The sequence below is a fragment of the Teleopsis dalmanni genome, chromosome 1 (genome assembly GCF_002237135.1).
Source record: "Teleopsis dalmanni isolate 2A chromosome 1, ASM223713v2, whole genome shotgun sequence".
In the NCBI taxonomy this organism is placed as follows: domain Eukaryota; kingdom Metazoa; phylum Arthropoda; class Insecta; order Diptera; family Diopsidae; genus Teleopsis; species Teleopsis dalmanni.
In genome coordinates, this window is record NC_051846.1 from 46987531 (window position 1) to 47012763 (window position 25233).

At 30.3% G+C, this 25233-nt stretch overlaps 2 protein-coding genes across 6 annotated transcripts in view; one reads left to right on the plus strand and one right to left on the minus strand.

Annotated features, from left to right (window-relative positions):
* The first annotated feature begins 2358 nt into the window (after positions 1-2358).
* LOC119672420 (cell division cycle 5-like protein) lies at positions 2359-7066 on the plus strand. Its single transcript, XM_038083469.1, has 6 exons — positions 2359-2694; positions 2754-3019; positions 3198-3328; positions 3389-4166; positions 4225-5284; positions 6885-7066. Exons 1-6 carry the CDS (start codon positions 2650-2652, stop codon positions 7011-7013), a joined length of 2409 nt encoding a protein of 802 aa, XP_037939397.1. The 5' UTR covers positions 2359-2649; the 3' UTR covers positions 7014-7066.
* A 692-nt stretch (positions 7067-7758) lies between these two features.
* LOC119672418 (tyrosine-protein phosphatase non-receptor type 4) overlaps positions 7759-25233 on the minus strand; it is a 29262-nt gene continuing 11787 nt past the window's right edge. Inside the window, exons 1-12 of one of the 5 annotated variants that reach the window (XM_038083467.1) lie at positions 14439-14545; positions 14269-14376; positions 14111-14203; positions 13907-14048; positions 13620-13834; positions 12249-12401; positions 12024-12175; positions 11606-11965; positions 10795-11492; positions 10110-10734; positions 9871-10048; positions 7759-8015 (exon numbers count right to left, since the gene is read on the minus strand). In XM_038083467.1, the coding sequence (XP_037939395.1) occupies positions 7920-8015; positions 9871-10048; positions 10110-10734; positions 10795-11492; positions 11606-11965; positions 12024-12175; positions 12249-12401; positions 13620-13834; positions 13907-14048; positions 14111-14203; positions 14269-14376; positions 14439-14480 (2862 nt within the window). In that variant the 5' untranslated portion in view covers positions 14481-14545 and the 3' untranslated portion in view covers positions 7759-7919. Of the gene's footprint in view, positions 8016-9870; positions 10049-10109; positions 10735-10794; positions 11493-11605; positions 11966-12023; positions 12176-12248; positions 12402-13619; positions 13835-13906; positions 14049-14110; positions 14204-14268; positions 14377-14438; positions 14546-17046; positions 17410-25233 lie in introns of those variants that run through there. The other 4 variants (XM_038083463.1, XM_038083464.1, XM_038083465.1 and 1 more) reach the window with 4 other exon arrangements.

Genomic DNA, 25233 nt, shown 5'->3' on the forward strand with positions numbered 1-25233 from the left:
ATTAAGATTTTCAAAATGTTAGTTACCGTACTCCTCCGAAACGGCTTTACCGATTTTTACCAAATTTTATATGCGTATTCAGTAGGTCTGGGAATCGGCTACTATCTATTTTTCATACTGCTAAAGTGATTAGGGTGTCCCTATCCAGCAAAAATAACTTTATTGCTTTAACAAAAATTTTTTTAATTTTTTGACATAAATTTTTTCATATTTTTGAAAAAGAAAACTTGCTATGATATGAAAAGTTGTTGTCTATGAAAATACTGAATTCATAAAACTGCCACCTAATTTCTGCACTATCGTTGATTCCCAAAATGCTCTCATTGACCGCGTATTTCCAGATGTACACATACAATACATAAATCATGGGTGGCTGGCAGAAAGAGCCATTAGCAGCAAAAAAACATGGACGTTGATGAATTAAATTTCAAGATAAAACAGACATTGCCGGGCGACTTAATATCATACAAATCGATCGATACAGTTTGTGATAAAAACGAAGTTGTAAACTATCCAGCAAAGTTTTTAAACTCACTGGATTTGCCAGGCATGCCACCACACATTTTACGACTGAAAGTTGGATCACCGATTATTTTACTTCGGAATTTGAACCCACCACGGCTATGCAATAGTACGCGATTGGTAATTAAAAAATTGATGAAAAACATTATCGAAGCCACCATTTTGAATGGCAAGTTCCGAAACGAAAAAGTTTTATTTTAATTTAATTCAATTTAATTCAAATGTGTTCAATTTTCCATTAGATTGGCATTTGCAAAGACCATCAATAAGTCACAAGGCCAAACGATGTCTGTTTGCGGTCTTATATATAAAATGTCCATGTCACAATGTTAGTTACCGAACTCCTCCGAAACGGCTTTACCGATTTTTACCAAATTTTATTTGCGTATTCAGTAGGTCTGAGAATCGGCTACTATCTATTTTTCATACCACTAAAGTGATTAGGGAGTCCCTACCCAGCAAAAATATCCTTATTGCTTTAACAAAAAATTTTTTATTTTTTTGATATAAATTTACATCCACTTCGTTTCTTCGTCTTCGTCTTCGCCTTGCATGGTAGATGGAAAATGTACTAAAAATTTTTTTAAAGATTTCACTAATGATACTGTAACAAATACCGACGGATATCCAATATATCGTCGAAGAAATCCCGATAATGGGGGATAATGGCGGGTGGTGCCGTATTCGCCTCTGCTAAGCAAGACATACAATCATATTAATGTTGAGTTTTGCAGTTCTGTGAAGAGCATCAAATATATAAGTATGTCCATAAAGGCAGTGATATGGCTGTGTTTAGAGTAGAAAATACATATGTAAATGCTCCTCCAATGAACAAAAACGGTGAAATTACGCTCTACCAAATTGGTAGGTACATCAGCTCCAATGAAGCTGCTTGGCGTGTCTTCGGTTTTCTAATTCATGAACGGAATCCAGCAGCTGTTCAGTTAGCCGTCCATCTTGAAAACGGTCAGCTTGTATATATATATAATTATATATATTATTACTCGTATAATAATTTTAAGAATAATTTAAGTTTAACGATATTTTCAATGTTTTACAAAGCTTAATTATTTGTTTTGCAACACTTATATTTGTTTGCAAATTTTAGCTTTTTGAGTGGCCGAGTTAAGATCTTTTCTTACCACAAACCAATTTTTGCAGGTAATATTACCTGCGAATGTTCGTTTGTTTCCAAACGTTGTCTTTGGTGTGAATGCAACTTTTTCAGAGTTTGCAACCGGCAAATGAAATATGCTATTATTTAACATAAAATTTCCAAAATGGCAGTGATGTTTGACAAACATATTGTTGCATCACGAAATTATCAATCTGCATACAATGTAGATAATGATTAGTCTAATGATTAAACATGTAGTTCCACACACAATTGCAATTCCTATTTTTTCTGAAATTTAGCATCAGAGTAACTCGTATATGTTTAAGTTGTTGCTGCCTTTTGAATTAGTGTTGTTGTTTTTGAAAATTGTAAATAAAAACATGAAGCAAACTAAAATATTAATAAGATTTTCCAATTTGCTGCCAATTCGTTCCCAACACGTCGAAACCTGCTTCTGAATTTGTCAAACTCGTTTTCATCTATTTGTTAACTTTAAACTAAATATATATTGATTTCACTTTAGTTAATAGTGTTTCTAAAATATACTATAAATTGGAAATAAATCGAAATTATAAATAACACAATGTTAATTACATACAAAATAATATAATAATTTTCATACAATCGTATACGTTTTTAACTGTTTAATTAATAGGAGTAATGAAATCAAATTTTGGTGGTATTACATACATATAAATAGATCAGTAAACTCATTGTAAAACAGATAATAGAGTCTGAATGGTTGAATACAAGTAAAATACGAATCATAAATATGTATATAATATTTCGAATAATATAATGAATGATCGCAGTTAAACGAGATTTAAGGTTTTTAAAACGCTTATTAGTCGTTATACAACACTTAATTTTATTTGCAAATGTCAGTTTTCTGAGTGGTGCCGAGTTTGTGCTGCAGTGAAAATTTATTTTTCCGAAAACAATTTTTATTTTTATAATTAATACCAGCATTTAACTTTGAAACATAAACTTTTGTCAAATAATTAGACAAAATGCCGCGTATTATGATTAAAGGTGGCGTTTGGCGCAATACCGAAGTAAGACCTATTATGCATAATTTTTGCAACCGGCTAATAACTGTTTTTTTTTTTCTCAGGATGAAATTCTCAAAGCGGCGGTGATGAAATATGGCAAAAATCAATGGTCACGTATTGCTTCACTGTTACATCGGAAATCTGCAAAGCAATGTAAAGCGCGTTGGTATGAGTGGTTAGATCCAAGTATTAAGAAAACGGAATGGTCACGAGAGGAAGATGAGAAATTATTGCACTTGGCTAAGCTAATGCCAACGCAATGGCGCACAATTGCACCAATTATTGGACGAACCGCTGCGCAGTGCTTGGAACGTTATGAATATCTTCTGTAAGAGTTTTACTAAATTTTTTATTTGTAGTTTTTTAAATAAAAAAACGTGTTTTAATGTTATTTCGTATTACAAATATTTTATTCTACTGAGAAGATCTTAAATGTAATATGCTAATTTTTGAAAGAGATATTTATTAGTTTATGGTTTATTAATGGTTACGTATTTTTGTTATAGGGATCAAGCTCAAAGAAAAGAAGATGGCGAAGATGCAACTGATGATCCACGAAAATTGCGACCAGGTGAAATTGATCCAAATCCAGAAACGAAACCTGCAAGACCTGACCCAAGAGACATGGATGAAGATGGTGAATAAAAAAAAATATTTAGTATAAATTTATTTAATAATTATTTGTAATTTATTACAGAACTTGAAATGCTTTCGGAAGCTCGTGCACGTCTAGCGAATACACAAGGAAAAAAAGCAAAACGTAAGGCACGTGAAAAACAGTTAGAGGAAGCAAGGCGTTTAGCTGCGTTACAAAAACGTCGTGAATTACGCGCAGCTGGTATTGGCAGTGGTAATCGTAGACGTATCAAAGGAATTGACTATAATGCAGAAATACCATTTGAAAAACGTCCAGCTCCTGGCTTTTATGATACATCGGAGGAACTAATTGACAAACATGAGCCAGACTTCAATAAAATGAGGCAACAGGATCTAGACGGTGAATTGCGTTCAGAAAAGGAAGAACGAGAACGTAAAAAAGATAAACAAAAATTAAAGCAGCGAAAAGAAAATGAAATGCCTATGGCAATGCTGCAAAATAGTGAGCCTGAGCGTAAACGCTCGAAATTAGTTTTGCCTCAACCACAGATTTCTGATATGGAACTGCAGCAAGTTGTTAAAATGGGTCGAGCAAGTGAAATGGCAAAAGAAATTGCAGGAGAAAGTGGAATAGAAGCTAATGATGCATTGCTAGCTGATTACTCTATCACTCCACAGGTAGCGGCGACACCTCGCACACCTGCACCATACACAGATCGCATTATGCAAGAAGCACAGAATATGATGGCCTTGACACATGTAGACACACCACTAAAAGGTGGTTTAAATACACCTTTACATGAGTCTGACTTTTCTGGTGCCTTACCGAAATCTGCAGCGATAGCAACACCAAATACAGTCATTGCGACACCGTTTAGGTAAGTGATTATAATGTTGTTTTTATAAATATTATATATATTTGAATATTTAATATAGAACTCAACGTGGTAGTGAGTCTGGTACACCAGGAGGATTTGCCACACCTATGTCAAGCGCACTTGTTCCAGTAGGAAAAACACCACGTGGAGGTGCAACGCAAACACCATTGTTCGTGCGTGATAAGCTTAGTATAAATCCGGAAGATAGTTTGAATGTTAGTGATACTCCTGCATTATATAAAAACTATCAGATGCAGTTAAAAAATAACCTACGCGAAGGGTTAGCTACTTTGCCTATTCCCCGCAACGATTATGAGATTGTTGTGCCTGAAAACGATGATAGCGAACAAGTAGAGAGTAATGAAGTAGCAGTGGTTGAAGATCAAGCTGATGTTGATGCTCGTTATATTGCTGAGCAAAAAGCGCAACGTCAACGGGAATTAGAAAAACGTTCACAAGCCATACAAAGGGCATTACCGCGTCCCACAGAAGTAAATACAAAAATTTTACGTCCGCAATCAGAAAAACAAAATCTCACTGAATTACAAAAAGCTGAGGAGCTTATAAAGCACGAAATGATAACAATGTTATTATATGATTCAGTGAAAGATCCCGTGCCTGGACAATCACAAAATAAAATGGATCAATTGCAAAGTTATTTTAAATCAAATCCATATGAAGAAATTTCAAAACATGAGCTTGAACAGGCCAAAAAGATGTTAACAGATGAAATGGAATTTGTAAAAGATGGTATGGGCCATGGGGAACTGCCTATGGATGTATATTCCCAAGTATGGCAAGAATGTTTAGGTCAAGTGCTTTATTTGCCTTCACAGAATCGTTATACACGCGCTAATTTAGCAAGTAAAAAAGATCGATTGGAATCAGCAGAGAAACGCTTGGAACAGAATCGTAGGCATATGGCCAAAGAGGCTAAGCGTTGTGGTAAAATCGAGAAAAAACTAAAAATACTTACAGGTGGTTATCAGGCACGTGCCCAAGCACTTATAAAACAACTGCAAGATACTTATGAACAAATCGAACAAAACACGTTAGCCCTATCCACATTCGAGTTTCTTGCTAAACAAGAGGCTGTTGCTATACCAAGACGACTTGAGGTGAGTAATTAGTCAATATTTTTGTTTTTACTGACATTAATTTTAGTTTATTTTTAAATATAAGTTGAATTATATTATTCTACTCTGAAAAACTTCTGTTGACAACAAAATATATACTTAATTTTATTCAGAATCTAATAGTAAATGTTATAAATATAACATACCTACATATATCGTAACATTATGGCTCTGTTATATAGCAAATAATTGGAAAAAAATGAAACTTTATTATGTCCGTGTGTATGTGTGTTGTCAAATTATGATGTTATGTATTTTTTAACACATGCTTGTTTTCTACATTTTACATTAGAGATTGAGAAACCCATCTACTAGACATGAGACACCTAAAAACCCTTTAATTATTTTCAATTAATAATCAAAGTATATAGTGGCTAACTATTCATTTTTTAATATTTTGTTTGATTTTAACAGTTAACGTAATTAACGTAAGCGTAAGGATCACTGTCACTAGCCTTAAAAAATTAGGAAAACTTAAACATCTTTCTTCAGTTCTAACTATTGTCTTCTAACGTTAGATAATTATTTTATTGCAGTCCGAAAATAGATGTACGAATTATTTTTGAATAATTTTTCTAAGCTTGTCAGATTGTGGTCTGTTAAATAAATTTACTTATTATTTCGACGTCATACACCACGTAAAGATGTAGGTTCAAATTTTTGTTTGCGGGGATCAAGCATAGATTATAGACATAGATTATTTTCTTAGGGTATTTGGGAATAATAGTACTGTATATTTTAATGATTTATTAGAGGTTTTTTAAATCTACACAGTAGATTGGAATTAACACTGGTTCTTAGCGTTCAAGCTAAAACCTATAAATCAGATTCCTTCTCTTAATGACAGCGTAGAGCATTTACAGCGTATAGTATACAAGAAGGAACTACTAATACTTCCCAGTTAAGAGAACAGTCCGTTTAAAAAATCGTACTTTGAATGAAAAATAAGAACTGTATACTAGCATGGTTAGAGATATCAGACGGTGGTGATCAGGACGATGACGGTGTTTAACATGTAACATGGGATCAGGTAATCGTTGTACTGACTTTGCATGATTACTTCAGTGCATCTGGCAGATATGCTCTATTGCTTTGTATGTGCCCAGCAGGGTTTTTTTCCACTTTACCATATGAACAGTCTATGAGCGCCTTAAACAAGTTGTTAAGAGTCTTCAAGTGACCCTATGTCGCTTGAATCATACTGTCAAGTATGACAACCATGATTTGTTGGTGGTGGGTATTAAGTTGTTGTTATAACCCACTGGGAGCTGCTTATGTAGTTCCTTTAGGAGGTGTTGAAATGCATTTGATCGTCGATATCGACGAGTGGCCCCGGGACGTAGATCCAGTTATTATTGGAACCGTGGGTATTCTGAATCCATGATTGTTAGTTGTTTTGTATTTTTAACTTATTGTATCAATACTCATCGCTTTACGAAATGATTTTCATTTATTATAAAATTATGTATACACTGTATTTAGAATTATTACAAGTGCGTAGAAATTATTTAGTGTAGAGTATTCAGGTTTATGTAATTTTAGTGAAATTTTTTAAGATTAATAACTATTCTTATTCTTTTAGTCACTACAAGAAGATGTGAGGCGTCAAATGGAACGTGAAAAAGAATTACAACAGAAATATGGAAAATTAGTAGAAGAGCGTGAGGATTTATATAAAGAAATAAAGAATTTAGAAGCAGCTCTTGAGTGAATTTCAGCAAATTATAAATATTTTTTCCATCAACATTAAATTTTTACATTAAAGGTACAAAATTATTTACTTTATGTTTTATTTTATAATAAACATTTACAATTATATAATATTTTGTTTTACTAATTTCCGATAACTACAATAAATATGTAAATTTTAGCATAAATATTTTATTTGGTGCTAGAATACTAACAGTTTAATTTTATATACTAATTAAGTATAAATATATACACGAAAGTGTATTTGTTTATAATTTTGTATACGTACATTAATTGCATATTATATAGGTAAATTTAATAACTGTTTAATCTTAATTCTCTAGATTTGCGTGTTATTTCTATATCAAAAAATTTAGAATTGTGTTTCAGCACTTATGTTTAAATTCAATTATTGCCCTTCATTATTAGAGATTAGAAGCAAAAGTCGAGAGTTTAGTTAAGAAGAATCGGATCAGTAACGAATTTGGAAAAGATAAATATTCATACAATTCAAAACTGCTTTTAACTTAATTTTAATAATAATTGTAATACTCAATACGGGTTTTAATATTAAAAAACGAATTTTAAATGCGTTTATCGTTGCAAAAGATATATAACAAAATATTGGAGAATAATATAACAAAAATTATAAATTGTATTAATGAAATTGAATTGCAAATATGTTTGCTTTAAAATAAATCATTCTAAGAGTACATATATATATATATAAATCAATAGATTCGTTAAAAATTCTAATTAGAAGACATTTAATTTCTACTTCAAAATGATTATCGACAAATTGATATTTGTGTAAATAACCGTATATAATGTGGATATATACTATAATTGTTATATATAATTGATATACTATAATTTAAAAATAGCAGTTTGTTGTTTTTGTATCTAGATTAAATTTATTATCTATGTGTTAATGTTGTTCATCCTCAACACCAATAACTCCACTACTGCGTGACATTTTCATATAAGCTGCACAAATACACTCGCACACAAAACGGTATTGGCTCTGAAAAACAAAAATCAAATTTTTATTAATTTATTTATGATTATTATAGTTTTTGAAACGTATTTTGATATTGTGTCACTATCTTTTTTTATTGACATTCATTATACGTTCTCGACGACGACTATCGAATATATTCCAAATATTTGATATTTCTTTCTTTAAAAAATTTAGAAATGCTAATCCGTTTTTTAATTAACTTATCAGAAGAATAAATGTATTTAAAAAATATATAATTTAAAATATATATAATATATATAAAACAAACATATAAATATATAAAATTGATATTTTATATAAAATTTATATATAATATATATAAAAAATATATAATATACATATGCATAATATATATATAGCATATATATAAAATATTGAATTGAATATTGAATATAATTGAAATTGAATAAAAAATATATACTATATTATATATACTATATACCAGTGACGATTGCTCTAAGGTGCGGAGGTGTGCGGTGAACACCCTAACATAACTTGCAAAATGTCAAATAACATAGGTATATAAATTTATTATGTATCTTCACATCAAGAATTATTATTATTTATTACATTTCCATATATATATTTTTAAAGTTTTGGCAAAAACAATTAAATATAATTGTCTATGAAAACTTAATCAATTTGCTTCTGTTAGCCGCTATACTTGTTAGTTGTGCTCATATATTTGCAGCTCAAATCACAGAACATTTCTATTTTACTTCGTCTCTCCCCTTTGTGTGCAAAGAAGTTGGCCGCACATTCATACATTGCATATGAACAAAATAATGTGCGTGTACTCCCGTTCATAATATCAGAAATAGAGATTTATATAGTGGGAATTGTATGAGAGTAATTTTCTGTTCTATTCGAATATCAACTGCACGCATACGAATCCAACATGATGATTTGCCAAAGTGGTTGCATGAGCGGCTGAAGTTTGCAGCTCATCTCAGCATACATTTCTATCACATTTCGTCTCTCCCCTTTTAACAGTAGCACCAACAAATTTCTGTTCTTACTGTGCGGGGTACTTGTGCGCACATTTATACGTTGCAAGTGGGTTTGATTTTGTTTCATCACTGCATAAACATGTATGTTTCCAAGTACAAACTCTTTTGTTTGAAAAAAGTTGGTTTGATGTTACAAGTATATGAAAAGTTTAGTTTCTTCCATATTGATATAATATTAAATTTATATATAAATTATTAATTTATTTTGTTTAATATGTTATTTTGTTAATGAATTGGTAATATAATATTGCGACTATATTGTTGCCTTATATAATATAGTTATTATTAATAAAAGATCTCATATATTTTAATATAAGTGGTACATGTAAAAACAACATTAAAGAAGGGCCGCACACCCTTCCAGATAGGGCACGCGTCGTCACTGATATATATATATATAATATAAAATATATAGAATATTAATATAATTGAAATTGAATAAAAAATATATAATTAATAATAAATATAAAAAATGAAATATTATATTTAATAACAAATATAATAAATGATATATAATATATAATATAGATAATATATAATAATAATTATTAATAAATATTAAAAGTGATATATATATATATAATTATTAATAAATATTAAAAATGATATATTAATAAATAATAAATAATAAATATATATATAATATAATAATGGAAATTATATTGCAAAATAATAGTTTATATTCAAGAAAATAGTTTCTCTTGTCATAATTTACAAATCGTTACAAATCAAATTAAATATAATTAATAATGTTATTAAAAACAAAAATATTTAATTATATTTAAAAAAAAATATATATTCAAATCATATTAAAAATAATAATAATATGAATAAAATAAAATACTTACCACATTTTGCACCATACAAGCACGTTGATCCCGCATTGTACGCACAATATCTAATGGATAAACAGGTTCACGTGTTTCCATCAACGCTAAAGCTGTATCCATAAGTATAAGCACACCGGTGCGACCTATTCCAGCAGAACAATGTACTATCACAGGAGGATTAGCGGCACTTATGCACCTGTAAAATAATGTAATCAGTATTGTACAATATTATTTACTGTTAATGAGATTAAACTCACTGATGTACACTTGTTGACACAGGTGTTTCATCTTCTGGTGTGACGCCATTGCTTGCAGCACATTTGCGTTCAGTCATAAGGCCTCCATTTTCATCTGCATCAGCATCTAGCAAACGCACTTGTTTCAGACTTTCTTCGATTTCCTGCAACAAGGTTTTATTACGTGCTGCTCGTACACGCTCCGTAAATTCCAAAAACAAATTTGGATCGGAGGGTACACAGTGATCTGGCCAAGCTAAATATTGCATATGTTGAATGTGACGCTGCTCACCCGTTCGTTTGTCACAAAGAACAAATTCACGAAAAACAAAACTACCAGTTTCATCAGGTTTTTCACTCAAACATTTAATAGAAAAACCATCGCCAAGTTGTAGTTCATCCCCAGTTACTGGCCAATACTGATGACATTTTTGACGGCCAGCTTCCATAACTGTAGTAAGCATAACAACAAGATGACTGCTCTCTTGCTGTACCATACGCCAAAAATCAACTGTAGTGGTAGCCAATGGACCCTGTGTGGCTATGTAACGGTTTACCACACCACCTGGTATTTCCATATTAACGTAATTTGCATTAATATAGTCACCAGTTAAAGAGTTTACCAACGATACACGTGTACAGTCATCTATTTAAAAGTATAATTTCATAATCAAATATTTCTATGTAATAATTTTCATTAACTTACATGGAGATATGTCACGATAACGATTTTTGGCAATATTATCTGGTTTCTTAGCTTCTGTTATTGCCAAATCTGGATTCTTGCGATACATTAGTTCATACTGTGCTAGTAGGGCACCTGAAGCTAAACCATCACTAAGTAACAACAAGCTTTGCGTAAACAATGCATCACCATCTAACAAATTCGAATGTGAACCTATTTCATCATTTTCAGGGACATACTGATATAAGGGCTCTTCTTCTAACATTGTTACTAGGGAGTTTGGTCTTACGGTTAACAGTAATTCGCCATTGCGGTGTGTACGGCTTTCGCGTATCATAGTTACAACTTGCTCATGTTTTAAACCATGTACGTCGCGGCCATTTATCATAACAACTTCGTCACCTTCACAAACTCTTGGTATACAACGATCTGCTGGAGTGTTCGGCACTACCTTAGATACCTGAACTGGTAAACTTAAATCGATGCCACCTTTGACATTGAAACCGAATCGACCCTGTTCATCTGCTTGCAAGCGTATTGTAATCAAATCACTACCGCTATCTGGCGACATGGTCGAAGTACCATTGATAAGCGTGGTAATTGGTGGACCTAAATTTGTGTTACTTGTTGGTAATGGACTGCGATTACCGGAACTGTAAGCTGGCGGTATTGGTGATGAATCGAAACGACGTGTACAGTGCTCAATAAAACCAGCATCTCTGGAATTTATAAACATTAAAATTTATTTAATGTAAACCAATAAATATTATAAATACAATTAGTAATAATTTTATATAAACTGAATATATAAATGAATATGATTTTCACTCACAATTGTATATCGTATTCATCGCTTTGCTGTTCCCAGGCTTTGCGTGGAATTGATTCAGTTTGTTTGGATGTGACTTTATTGTCATGAGGACGTGTAGTTTTTGTTATTGTTAAAATGGACGTATGCGGTACCAGTGCGGACGGTGCTTTACCATTATACGAAACACTACCATTACTATCAGAGGCACTGCCACCATTTGCTAATGGTGATGCTGCTGCTGAACCAGCTGTTATAAGTCGTTTACTAGGCGAACGTACAAAGGCTTTGTGTATTTTACCACGCTGTTTAGATTCTTGTACTGCTTGCAATTCAGTGCGACCGGAATAATAGAATCTATGTGGAAACGAAAAGCAATTTGAACTTTTATTAAATGTGTTTCTTCAATGTGTCTCTCATTAATGTGTTTTTAATGACTTACTTTGAACCTAAACTGATATTGAGAAAACGAGGCAAACGATGAGGTCGTTTAAGACGAAAGAATGAGTGATGTTCCACACATGATTTCCATAAGGCTTTTGCATGCTTATGAGAACACATGCTGAATCCAAGTAAAGTATCGTAACTTTCCGACTAAAAATAATAAATAATATAGTATTGTATTGAATTTATTTAGTGTAGAATGTTTTTTTATTTGCTAACTTACTGGTTCTCTTCTTAATTGAATGAAGAAATCCTTACGTTTAAAAGATACCTTTACCATTTTGGACCAGGAAAACGTATTTACACGTAAACCATTTTGAAACACCAATAAACCCAAAGCCGAAACGCCTAGTTGTAATTCCTTGCCATTAGAATCCTGCAATAGATAAGAAGAAAAGAATTAGAGACAATTGTATTTATACATGGTATATAAAAGAAATTAATAAAATAATATACATATGTACAGTAATGCTCTCTATAACGGAGCACCCATATAACGCGATTTCAATCCTCCGTATAACACGGGCATTCCCCCATATAACGTGGGGATTTATTCAGTTCATAATTAGCTTCGCGTACCTTTGCATGTGTGTTTACGGGGTATACAGGATTACCCCTATAACGTGGAACCAATCTACTGCGAAATAGGGGGATTACTGTATATAATAAATAAAACAAATAGATGAAAGATAAACACGTATATAGTTTTTGAATGGAAAACTGCAATCTACTAAAAAATCGAAGGAGGCTATATTCCAACCTCAGAAAGCTCAACAATCTTTTGTGTTTTAAGCAACTCTTTTTATGTATATAGGTGTAAGGATACTTGTTAGAAACTACAGTGAAATAAAATCGTGACAAATGAGGAAATACTAAAGTACGATTTTGTTTCGTTATAAGTATTTTTGTTTATTTGTCACGGTAACTCTAAGATAAATGTAATCTTCCACTTTTACTAGTTTTTATATAAATCATACTATCAAAACTAGAACACATATTATTCTAGTACAGGGATAGCTAAATATATGATTTTTATTAGCGTGTGCCAAATATTAGACCGTATACAGTTTATGCGATGAATGGTCACGGCAGTTGTACGATCTTTCTGATTATGATCATGAAGACATAGTATTCAGAGTTAAATAACTATTGTCAACTTCGTGCAGTTATATTTTTTTTTGATATATTTTGGTTGTACGTAAATTTAAGAGGCAAAATTATAGCTACATATATCCACTACATATATACATATATAATTATTTAATTGAAATTTCTTTTTAGTCTTTAAAACTGGAGAATATTTCTAATTTACATTGAAAACAACACTAATTTCAAATTTGGTGAAATTAATGTTGACCACGTTTGTGGTATGGTCACCCACACGTGACCATGACTGTGTGGTTATCATGGACAATTTATCTGATCTATCTGATTCGATTTAAAGAGAAATTATAAGTCTTTCAATATTCATATCGACATAATGCTAATCCTACATTTTTTAATGTATATATTTGTATTCTCTTTTTTTTCGTTAATTGACGTCCTACACTTATTTACAACTCATAACTAATTTAGAAATTTTAAAAGATTTTACTTTTACCGTCGCTTTATGCAAGTCAATGCCATATAAATCCAAACGTTTCGCATGTTCCAAGTAATTATATTCTGCATCAGCTGGTAATTGTCCTCTATGTAATTTATGCAACTCAGAAACTTTACGTTCAGCATCGGCAGTTTGTTCCACCAACAGTTGCATATTACTTAAATAACCTGTCTGGTGTTCAATTGGATTAAAGTCTCCCAATTCAGCTAAAATCAAATTAACAAATAATTTAATTAGTAATCAATCTAAACACAATTGAAAAGTGTCATTGCCCTTACATTGCACAGTATAGCTGGCAAGGAGACATTGTGTATTAATGGAGCATGGCAGTTTTGTTAAAAATATGTTTCGTTTTATTTGCAAATAAAATTGATAACGTGTATACTCTTCCTGCAGACGACTGGGATCACTTACATAAAACTGATAAGAATAAAATTTTTTTTATTATTTTTATATACATTGTCATTTGTTTTAGTACCAACCTTAACTCTAAATTCTAACAATGGTACAGCGTCGTTATCTAAAGCAACGCTACCACATTGTTTTTTGAATTGCTTGTGTGGATCGACCCATCTCTTAAATTAATAATAAAAAAACAAAAATTAATTGTAATTAAACAGAAATAGATTGGAGTACTTACAACCACATCTCCCGGTTTCTGTGGAAAGAGCAGGCCAAAGTAGTCCTTTTCGGATAGTTCAAGAAACTGAAATACCTGATTTAGTATTTCAGACCCTTTTGCACGTTTCTAAAAAATTAATTAGTTTATGATTTATTATTTAATTTAGCTTTATATATAAGTTTCAATACAATAAAATACAATATAATACTGGCACATGATGTCATTGGCATTGCATTGATTTTATCGAAAAATAAACACCAAAAAGCGTAAACTGATTAAAAATATAATTTATTTTTGAAAGTGCGTCATCGCTTTCTCAATTATCAGGCAAATGAGTTATCATATTTTAAGCAACTTAAAACCTGTGGTTACTAATAATTTCTATAAAACTGCAATAATACGCCCACAATTACTAGTTTTCATATTTTCTAATTAAGTTAAAAAAAAAATTGATAAGTTTTTCCGATGTTGAATCGATTTTGAACTTTATTCCAGAAGTTAATTTAAGGAATACTTAAATGACCCAAAGAAATTTTATTGGATATGTGACAGAAGGTAGACGTGAATAAATATATTCTTATTATGACAGTTTTAAGTTAATATTTTAAGTACTGATATCTGATTGTTGATATAGTTCTTCTAGTTTATATAAAAAGGAAAATTGTTTAAGAAACTAGCGTCAAAATTAATCCAATATGGATATGCAATGGGAAGTAAGATATCAATAAATTTACTACTATAAACCAGAGGTTTTTGGGCAATATGGACCTATTGAAACTCGAAGATATATAACATAAGTTGATCATAATTAATGATATTGTAGGAGAGCTCTCTTAAAATGTAAGAAACTAGTTCACTTCAGAAGGTTAATTAAAACAGCAGCTACTAGGTAGGTAGGTAAAGTGGAAGGTTGTCGATTTCTTCTTAATAATTCACATTTCTAGTAGTTTTCAGAAGTGGGTTAAGCGTTTTATAGCAGATCGCACGCATTGCAGAACACAAGTGTGTGGTTGATTTTTATTTTGGAAAAATGCTGGAGTGAGTTGAGGAATTAGAAACCGTTTGTTGAAGCTTAAGTCTGTACAATAACACAACCAAATTCTTCGAGAGTTTGGTGAAAATAACCTACAAGAGTATTTTTTACATTTTATGGAAAATAGTTACCAACAGCACCAAGATAATTCTAACGCACATTAGAAAATGATGCCCGAAGGGTGCAGAAACGCGGAAGTGGGCGAAACACAATAAAAAACAGTAGTCTAGAGACAAACGCACTCGTTCACTGATTTAACAAGTTCTTCTTTATCGTAGGAATTATATATAGTATTAAAAAAGAATGATTTATCTTACAATAAAAGAATCAAAAGAACATGCTCTGAATGTGTTACTTCAGGTGATTCAATATCGTGTTACTTGGGATCACGCATGTAAATCACTTTAAAAACTGCAGATCTTAATCGCATGGACATTTTTTTCTTTTTTAATTTTATTTGGAATTTGAAGATATCTTACTGCGGGTGTTTCTACATTTAATATAAACTTACGAAAGAAAAAATAGTATTAACGATATCTATATAGATATCTCTAAGATACCTTAAATTTGCAAATATTATCAAAAGAGGAGAATTGTATTTATCTGGATGTCACTATTGAGCTTAAATGTGTAAATATGACGGCAAGTAAAGGTGTTGTAGATGCTTTCGTATATGTAGACATTTTCCGATGAACAATAAGTTGTATTGGATTTATCTATTTTATTTCTTACATAAGAAATGTTAAGATCTTTGTATATATTTTAGTTTGGTTAGGTTCCAAAGAGCAATCAAAATGGATTCACTTAGGCCTTTTGGTGTAGGAAAAACGCAGAGGTTTAAAAACCACCGTCAAGCTTTGGCAAAGTTGAAAATGTTGTTGAATGGGAGAACTTGGAGTAGACCAAGACTGCTGCAAAAACAGATGTTTCATTTTGATGTTGTAATTCTGCAACAGAGTTGTTCGTGCACCTTGCAATGACTTTTCAAGACAGAGTAAAAATCCCTATAGGAAAATAAGCATTTTATACCTTCCTTCTAAAAGCTATACCTTCCATTATAGCGGAAAGTAGCTAGTTCTCGTTAATAGTTCGTTAAATGTTGAGATATTATTTTACCGGACTATAATATTCAATTTTCCAAGTAATAATAAAATGTTTTCTGCAATTAACCCATCAATTGAATAACACATGAAAGATATTGCATGTCTATTTTTTAGCAGCAAATTATGCACTTTGCAGCTGAAATGGGCGTACATTAGCAGTTCATAAACTATAAAGCTCATCAATAAACACGCGTGTTTAAAATGAAATGAAATATATTTTATGATTAGTGGTGATTGTCTATAAAATATATTTGAAAATATAAAATTTTACGTGGAGTAAATTGGTTAAATTGGTTAATAACATCAGGAGAGAAATACAATGAATATAATAATGAACAAAAATATTTAACATCGTAAATATTTGTTTGAATAAATTTATCGAAGATACTTTCTAATTTATGATTAATTGTTTTTAGTTGTTATTCAATTTTAATGAAATGTTATGTTTTAATTATTTCTAATATTAATATGAAATTCATTATAAAAATTAAAGCAATAAAATTTAATTTAAAAATAAAATAAAAAATAAATAAAAATAATTTTATAGATGTAAGAAACTCTTAAAAACCATAAATTATATTTATTTTAGCATATACGATTGTATGTAGAATAACTACTAGATATGCCTTATATTCGTAGTGTATGGTATGTCTTAATTACCTCTATCCGAAAGGTGTGCGTGGTGTCATCTAGAAATAATACAGTTACGCATTGTTGACGTTGTTTCTTGTCGCGCGCCAGTTCTGTGCCCCGAAATCGAAAACGTGAACTCAGGTTACTTAAACGAAAACGTTCAAGCATTTCAAGTTTCCATTGTGATTGTGAGATACTTTTTTAATCGCTGTGCCTTCAACTTATGATTTACTACCTTTTGTTGTTGGTTTGCTTAATTTAATAAATTGATTTGAACCTAATTTCGTTTGTTAATTTATTATTAATAACTTTTGTTTAATATTAATGTGACGCAGTTATTGGATGGATTCGTCTTGGTCCGTTACGCTTTTAGTGTACAAATGGGATTCACTAAAAATAGAATGTAAAGAAAAAATTTAGTGTAAAACTTTTTGTAAACATTTAATGCGCATGTTTTTAGATTTATATAGTTTATACTTTATACCTTATAACTTAAATAATATTAATATTAATTTTAAAATATATAAAAAAAAAACAGTTTTGATATTTTTGCTGTTTAACACTTAATTAGTATTCCACTGTGTCGTCATTGTTTTCTCATTGCTTTCGCGGCTCTTTAGCACGCAATTTTTTCCATACATAAAATACATTATTATTGGGAAGGAAAAAAAAAGAATATATACCATGTACACATAGAAAGAAACAAAAATTTTCTCATTTCCGGCACAGAACAATGATTCGACAAACTTGGAATTCAGCAAGTCGACACTTTTTACTATGAAGATCGACCGCCTAGCCAGGCCAGGCCAGTGCGCAACGCATTTGCTTTCCGTTTGTTTATATTTACTTTGCTACAATCTTTACGGCATACGGTGAGTCCATTAACGCCAGCCAGTGTCGGTAGGTAAGTGAACGCAGTGCATCCTCTGCCTCTGATTGCTGCAAGTCAGAAGTGGGGAAATCACTCACACTCAATTCAAATATTTTCACGCATTTACAGCTTGGAAGTGACTAATGATTTCAACAAATTTTTAAATTTTCAAATTGAAATACAAATTGGGCGCATATATGTCAACACTAGAGCCGAATTGATTGAGAGAGCATTAAATACCCATCAATATAAATTATGGAATAACGCGACAAAAGATTTACTTTGCGCAGTAAACAACAATCGTTAAATAATAAATATGCTTTGTTATGGGGATCGGAAACTTCATTCCTTCCTGAGTTGATTAACATAACATATTAGTAGTATACACTATAAATAAGCGAAAGCATGGCGCTTTGTTTACATTCGCCTATTATAATTTGAAATAATTTTTTAAAAGTAATGTTCTAAAATTATATTTGGTAAAACAAGGTAAAAACTTTATCTTGAAACAACTTTTTACTAATAAACAAACGTTTACTTTGGTATGGAAAGATTAGTGGTTGTACTTGAATAATTTTTTACTTTTTTTACTTTTTTAATTATTTATAATAGCAGGTAATGTATTTAATAAATACTATAATTAGTTATAATACTATTTATAATATAACTAAATCTGACGTGATGAATACAACAGCTGTCTTCAACCTAAAACCAAACGATGGCGTAAAAAGATCTGATATTGAGAAAAATGGGTAATAATAAAATCCAAATCTCTACCAATGAATATGAGTTCAGATAATGCCCGCTTCGAAACTGTGTATTATTATATACTTCAGAATTGTAATTAGGCGGAGGAAGACACATAGGTAGCAATGTAAAACGAGATATATGCAATTAATACAACAGAATCTACTATATACATTTAAAACTTTCAAATTCAAAATCATGATGTGCAATTAAAAGCGATGCATTGCATTATGCAGCAGTATCAAGCTACGTTTAAATAATCTCCACTTCAAAACTGTGGATAATATTTTATATTCCGCTGCAATCCATAAACAAAAAGTGTCAATTAATAATAGGTGTAGTAAAAAGAAACCCATTATATTTGCATTTGGAATATAAAATGGATGTATAAAAACTCCCCAACCAAGCTCCCGGAGGTTTTGGCGATACATGATCGATATGTGTGGCCTGACGTTGCCCTAATAGAACGAAATTGCTCCCCTATTGTTCAAAGCTGGCAGTACACATCCGAGTAGACTTTTGCTGTAGAGGAGCAGCTCATATTAGATGATTCCCTGCCAATACCACAAAACACACAGCAAAACCTTCCTGGCAGTCAATCCTGGCTTGGTCACTAATTACCAATTCAGCCAGCTCACCGCGATTCGATCACGACCATTTTCGCTTGGCGTTGTCGTAAGTGATTCACTCGTCACCAACCGCTTCAGAAATGGGTCGATTTTGTTGCAATTCAATAGCGATTCGCCGATGGAATGGCGTCTAAACATTGAGTATCTTTTTGTATCCCGCCATATTCAAATTGTTGCAAATGGTTTTTAGTTTTTGTGCAATCTTTAGCTCTTGTCATGCTTACATGACAACAGCAGGACGGACTCAGCAATTTCGTTCCAGTGCATGGTGCATCTTTGACATTGAAATTACCGGAACGGAATCGACGAAACTAAAATTGCGCATGATTGGCTGTTAAAGTATCAGAACCATAAACACTATTAACATTTTTTGCAGTCTGGCTTTTGTTTAAGCCTTTATCGAAGAAAAACTTTAATATATGGCGTATGTTTTCTTAACTAGTGTCCACCTTTCAAACAAAACTGAGTCACCCAGTTTGATATTTAACTGTTAAAAATTTTTTTAGTACGAAATCTCATCTTTCTAACGCCATTTAGCGTAACTCAAGCGGACTTGTTCTACGCGGGATACAGGCAAGCTATACATTGGAAAAATACTGGATTTATTTTTACAACACCTAATATTATAGAATCTACTATGTACACTTCAAGTCTAAAAATATGATGTGCGTTGAAAAACGACGAATGATATTAGATTGTTGCTCATAGCTCATAGCTCATATATGAACAGAAGATCGTGCAAAAAATCTACGATCCTATACAATAGACAGATTATTTATTTTTAATTCACTGTATTGATAAAATAGAAAGAATAATAAATGATCAATATACGTAACATCAGAACGTATTAGGTGCTACGCTGCTTAGTTGAAAAGTAGTAGAAGCGGATCTATAACGGAAGTACTGTAACAAAAAAAAAATGTGGTCAAATAATCAAATCAGTTTTCTATGGCTTTAAAATCGACCTATTTTTTGAATCAACAATTTTTGAAAAAGTAACTAATAACTAAATTATTTTTGGGCGGAGTCCTGAAATCATTTAATAAAAATTTGAATTATATATAACAAAGATTTTAGTGAAAAATACTATTTCATTATTTTTAAAATCCATTTAAACATTTCTTGAAAACGGGACAATTCTGTGTTGATCCGGGCAATGGGCCAAGATGGTCAGAGAATTTTGTAATGATAATCTGTCTAATTAGATGTGATATATATTAAGGTAAAATATTTAATTAGTTAAACGAATAAAATGTTTATCTAAGTTGTATTATTATATTATATATATTATAAGTTTAACAGTATTTTAATTTATTTGTCATGTACATTTGCGGTGTTTCGTGTTTTAGTCTGTTTTATAAACTAAATATATTGTATATTTAGTACACTTACTAATTTATCACAAATATAACTTGTCATACATTTTTGCATATTTGAGCAAATTTTAATAAATAATTTAAATTGAAGTATATTTTTAAATATATCACTTCAAAAATTGCTTAAACTCACGTTCATGCTTACTATTTCATATCATTTTATTATAATTTTGTTTTTTATATTAGGCTTAAAAATTATTTTCAGAAATATACTCGTTTTATATTAAAAATTTTCATAATATAAAGTTAGGCAATATAATAAAGAGATTTAGGTCATGATTCTGAAGAATGGAGCTAATATATATATGAATATATATATGATAATTCTGAAACTCATAAAAAAGTTGATAATGATAATATAAAAATTTGTGTCAATCTATAAAATTTAGGAAGGTTTGAACTTAAAATATATAGAGTTAAATGAATAAGAGTTTAATATGGAGAGTATACCAAAGTATTGAGTATTGACAGTTTTTACTTTATAGAAACTAATTTGTGCTTTTAATTGAAATTGAATCTAAATTGCAATTAAAACACTGCCTTTTAATTTGATCAGTTTTATCTATAAAGTTATTACAAATGGGTTTTCCTAATTACAAAGTCTTTGTTAATATTTTGTAGACTAGATTTAAACTTCCTCGACAGCCAACTCGACTATAATATTTTTATGTATATTTCAGTTCTAATGATACTGATACTAAACTATCAGTATAATATTAATATTCGGTTGTTTATAACTATAATTATAACTTTATTTCATAGGTTTCAACAGTTTCTCAACACCATTTTAAACATAACAATTACGTTTATAATATAGGAATAAATATATAATATTTTAAATTTAATTTTGTTTAATTTGTCTATTTGTATTAATAGTTAAATAATTTAATATATTATTATTTTTTATTTAATATTTATTTTTATTTTTCAGACTTTTAAAAATGCGTTTAAAAAATCATAAAATTTATATGCTAAATTCAATAGAACAAATACATACAATAATTAATATATATTTCTATGAATCTCTAGTTCACGATTATTTAAATTAAAAATTCTTATGACAAATGAAACAAACATCATCGGGAATGCCCAGATAAATAAATCATTTAATTATAAACAACACGTTAAAAAGTTCAATGTTTGAATAGAAAAACTTATATTTAAGTATTCCATATAGGTCAATAAATCTTCTAATGATTAAAAAGAATATGAAAAATATTTATTTTTACACAGAAAACCCGCATCTTCAATACCCTTCACACATATTAATGATACTTACATATATATCAATTTAATTATAAAACTTTTTAAGATATATTTTTAAATTTGGTTTTATTAGTCGTAAAATCCAATAAACATAACTATTTACAAAAAAAAAATTTAGAGTCGGTAATTGTTTTGTATAGGAGGTATTTTTAATATAACTATTATGCCTAATTCTATCATTTGTCAACTTCATCTATCTTGAGCTCTCGGCTCGTGAGATTTCATGAGCAGCTCTTCAATATGAGTAACTTGAAGGCTCACGCTGATGAGCAGCTCTTCAATATGAGTCAATTTTGGGCTCACGCTCATGAGCCAATTTTGGGCTCATATAAGAATTGGCTCTTGCTCATGAGCCTGAGCTGCTCATGACTGAGCAAATACGAACCCTGCTAATGACTCACAGATTTAAACTAATTTTCTTCAGGATATATTTATTATCATTCACCATTGTCCATTCCGACAGAATACTTACTGTCGACTATGAGATATCTGGCTGGCTGGCTTTCCACTCTGAAAAGGGATTTAACTGTCTATATTTGTATTAATGACTCTGGTTACTATCCAATGACAGGTTAGATAGTAGGACCAACTGGATCTGAATGAATTTCTTTTAAAACTGGATATACACAAATAGTATAGATATTCTGATTATTACAGTGTTTTGGAAGTGGAACTTATTGTTATATGTACGTAGAATTCAATCATTTGTACTTGTACCTTGTATCTTCAGTAAATATTGATAGTAGACAATTTTTAGGTATATATGTATTTATATGAAATTATACAAGTACCTTGTTACTATGCATTTCATGCTTGTAGTTTGTAAATATTTTAATTTCTGAATGTATGAAAATTTGTTAAACAAAAAAGTTATTGTATAATTTCCTGTTGGCGTTTAGCCGAAAATATTATTAAAGATAAAATAATTTTTTTTAGTTTGCCAAAAATTGATTGTGCAGGTTTTTTATATTTTGAAAAATGTAGAACAAATAAACGTGCGCTAAATTAGGAAGATGCTCAGGTGATTATGTGTGACGATAGAATAGATTACTTTCTTAATGTACACAACGAATTGGAATATCTAGCGAAAACTTATATATATACAAAATTTTGTTTGTTATAGACTTAGCAAGGTCTATATGTAACGTATAGATCTATCAAGGATTCATGTAGATTTTGTAGTAAATATTTGAGTGCTCGGAACAGTTTTTTTAAGAATATTTTTAGATGAAATTTTGGTGAAATTAACATCATGACACTGTGTGAAAGAGAGAGAGAAAAAAAGAGAGGGAGAGTGAGAAAGAAAAAAGAGAGAGGGAGTGTCAGAGAGAGAGAAAGAAAAAAGAGAGAGGGAGAGTAAGAGAGAGAGAGAGAAAGAAAGAGAGAGAGAGAGAGAGAGAGAAAGAGATAAAGAAAGAGAGAGAGAGAGAGAGAGAGAGAGAAAGAGATAAAGAAAGAGAGAAAGAGATAAAGAAAGAGAGAGAGAGAAAAAGAGTGAGATTAAGAATTTGGAGAGAGAAAATGAAAAAGAGAATGAGAGACAGAAAGGGAAAGGGTGCAAGAAAGACAGAAACAAAGACAGACAGAGAAACAATTGCAGAGAGAAAAAGAGAGAGAGAGAGAGAGAGAGAATGAGAAAGAAAGTTATAACTTCTTTTTAGTTAGATGTTTATATTTATAATAGTTGGATATTTGAAATTAAACAAAGTTTCAAGACCAAAGTGCTATGAAAGCCTAAAAGCCTTTATTTTATAAAAACTTCATTTCTCTTCTTGTTTATATTAAAAACGGAAGATTGCAGACTTGTTGATTAGGAAAAGATTAGCGCAGATTTTGAATCAAAAATACTTCTGTAATTTTATAAACAATGTTTTAAAATGTAAAAGAATTTAAAGAAATATTATCATCATTTTTTACTTATAAAAACAGCTGATATCAAGGGGTGTGACTATACAAAGAAATAACTATCATGATGATCAAATTTTGTGTTATTTAAGAATAATATCCATATGACGTTGCAAATTAAATTTAAATTACATAAACTTTATAGGAATGGGAACCTTGCAGATCATATGGGACAGTACAGTTAAGAAGGTACGTAGTGGATTTCAAACTTTCTAACAATCGTTTAAGTACAGATATAGATAAATAGATTTTCACATTTGTACATATATTTAGAACTCTACTAATACATTATTACAGTCGATAGACCAAAGAATTAACAAAACAGTTTACAAGGACTCGGATTATACTGAAGAAAGCTATGGCTACTTTTTTTGTAATGGAATGGACAAGATGCAGATTTATACCTTGTAAATAAACACACAACTGAATTGTTTTATGTAAGGTTATTAAATACAATTAAATGTTATGACCGAAAAAACATTATTTTTAACAAAAACAAACATTTTTGTTTGTTTGGACTGATAGTCCTAAATTGCTTTGTAATTGAGTACCTTCCTTTATTTAATATATCTGACCCCAGTGTCTATTTTTTGTTTGTTATTATCAAAGTTGAAAGTTTGATTTAAAAGACAAAAATTCGCATCATATAAATAGATTAGCTTATATCCGCCATAAATGGATGTTTGACGCGATATCCTATTAAGAGGAATTAGGGAAATTCAAGAGTGAATATGAAACTGTTTCAACACCCGTTGTACATATTCTTTCAACGTAAGATGTATTTTTACATACTTATGTACATATAATGTTGTTACCATTTTAATCTAATAACATAAATCGTTTTTTTATAATACATTTTATTACTAGTAATTTCAGAATTATATATTTGATTGCAAACAAAACACAACATATTCCTATTGGATTATATACATAATACATAATGTGTAGATTAAAAAAAGATTATTTTACCCATTAGAAACGCATAGTTTTTGATTTTTTATTTTTAAGAATTTTGAATAATTATACAATTATTTTTTGTTTAGTTTAACTATATTTTTTACAAATTCAATTATGAATAAATGTATGTACCATGTCATTTAATAATAGCAGGGCAGCAATAAATTTTTTCAATTTTATGAGCACAAGACACGTGCATCCAAGACTGTTTGTATGTATGTCTATTTTGTAGATAGTTTATATATTATATATGTTAATATTTTTAGAACACTTTTAGTTAGCATTAGAAGATTTATAGATTGTTTTCGTTTCTATTTATAATCTGTAAATTCATATAAATTAATAAACAAGGGAAATTTGAAAGTTCCGTTTGTGTTCAATTTGATATTTTACTCATGCCCAACACATTTCAGTAATGGTCAAATGGAAAATGGAAGATATGGTACTACATTATTATTAATTT

What these genes read in the sequence shown, in the direction of transcription:
- LOC119672420 (XM_038083469.1), top strand. Translation starts at nt 2,650, where the DNA reads ATGCCGCGTATTATGATTAAAGGTGGCGTTTGGCGCAATACCGAA. An exon ending in GCGTTTGGCGCAATACCGAA is followed by an intron (nt 2,695 to 2,753) that starts GTAAGACCTATT and finishes TTTTTTTCTCAG; the next exon opens with GATGAAATTCTCAAAGCGGC. An exon ending in GAACGTTATGAATATCTTCT is followed by an intron (nt 3,020 to 3,197) that starts GTAAGAGTTTTA and finishes TTTTTGTTATAG; the next exon opens with GGATCAAGCTCAAAGAAAAG.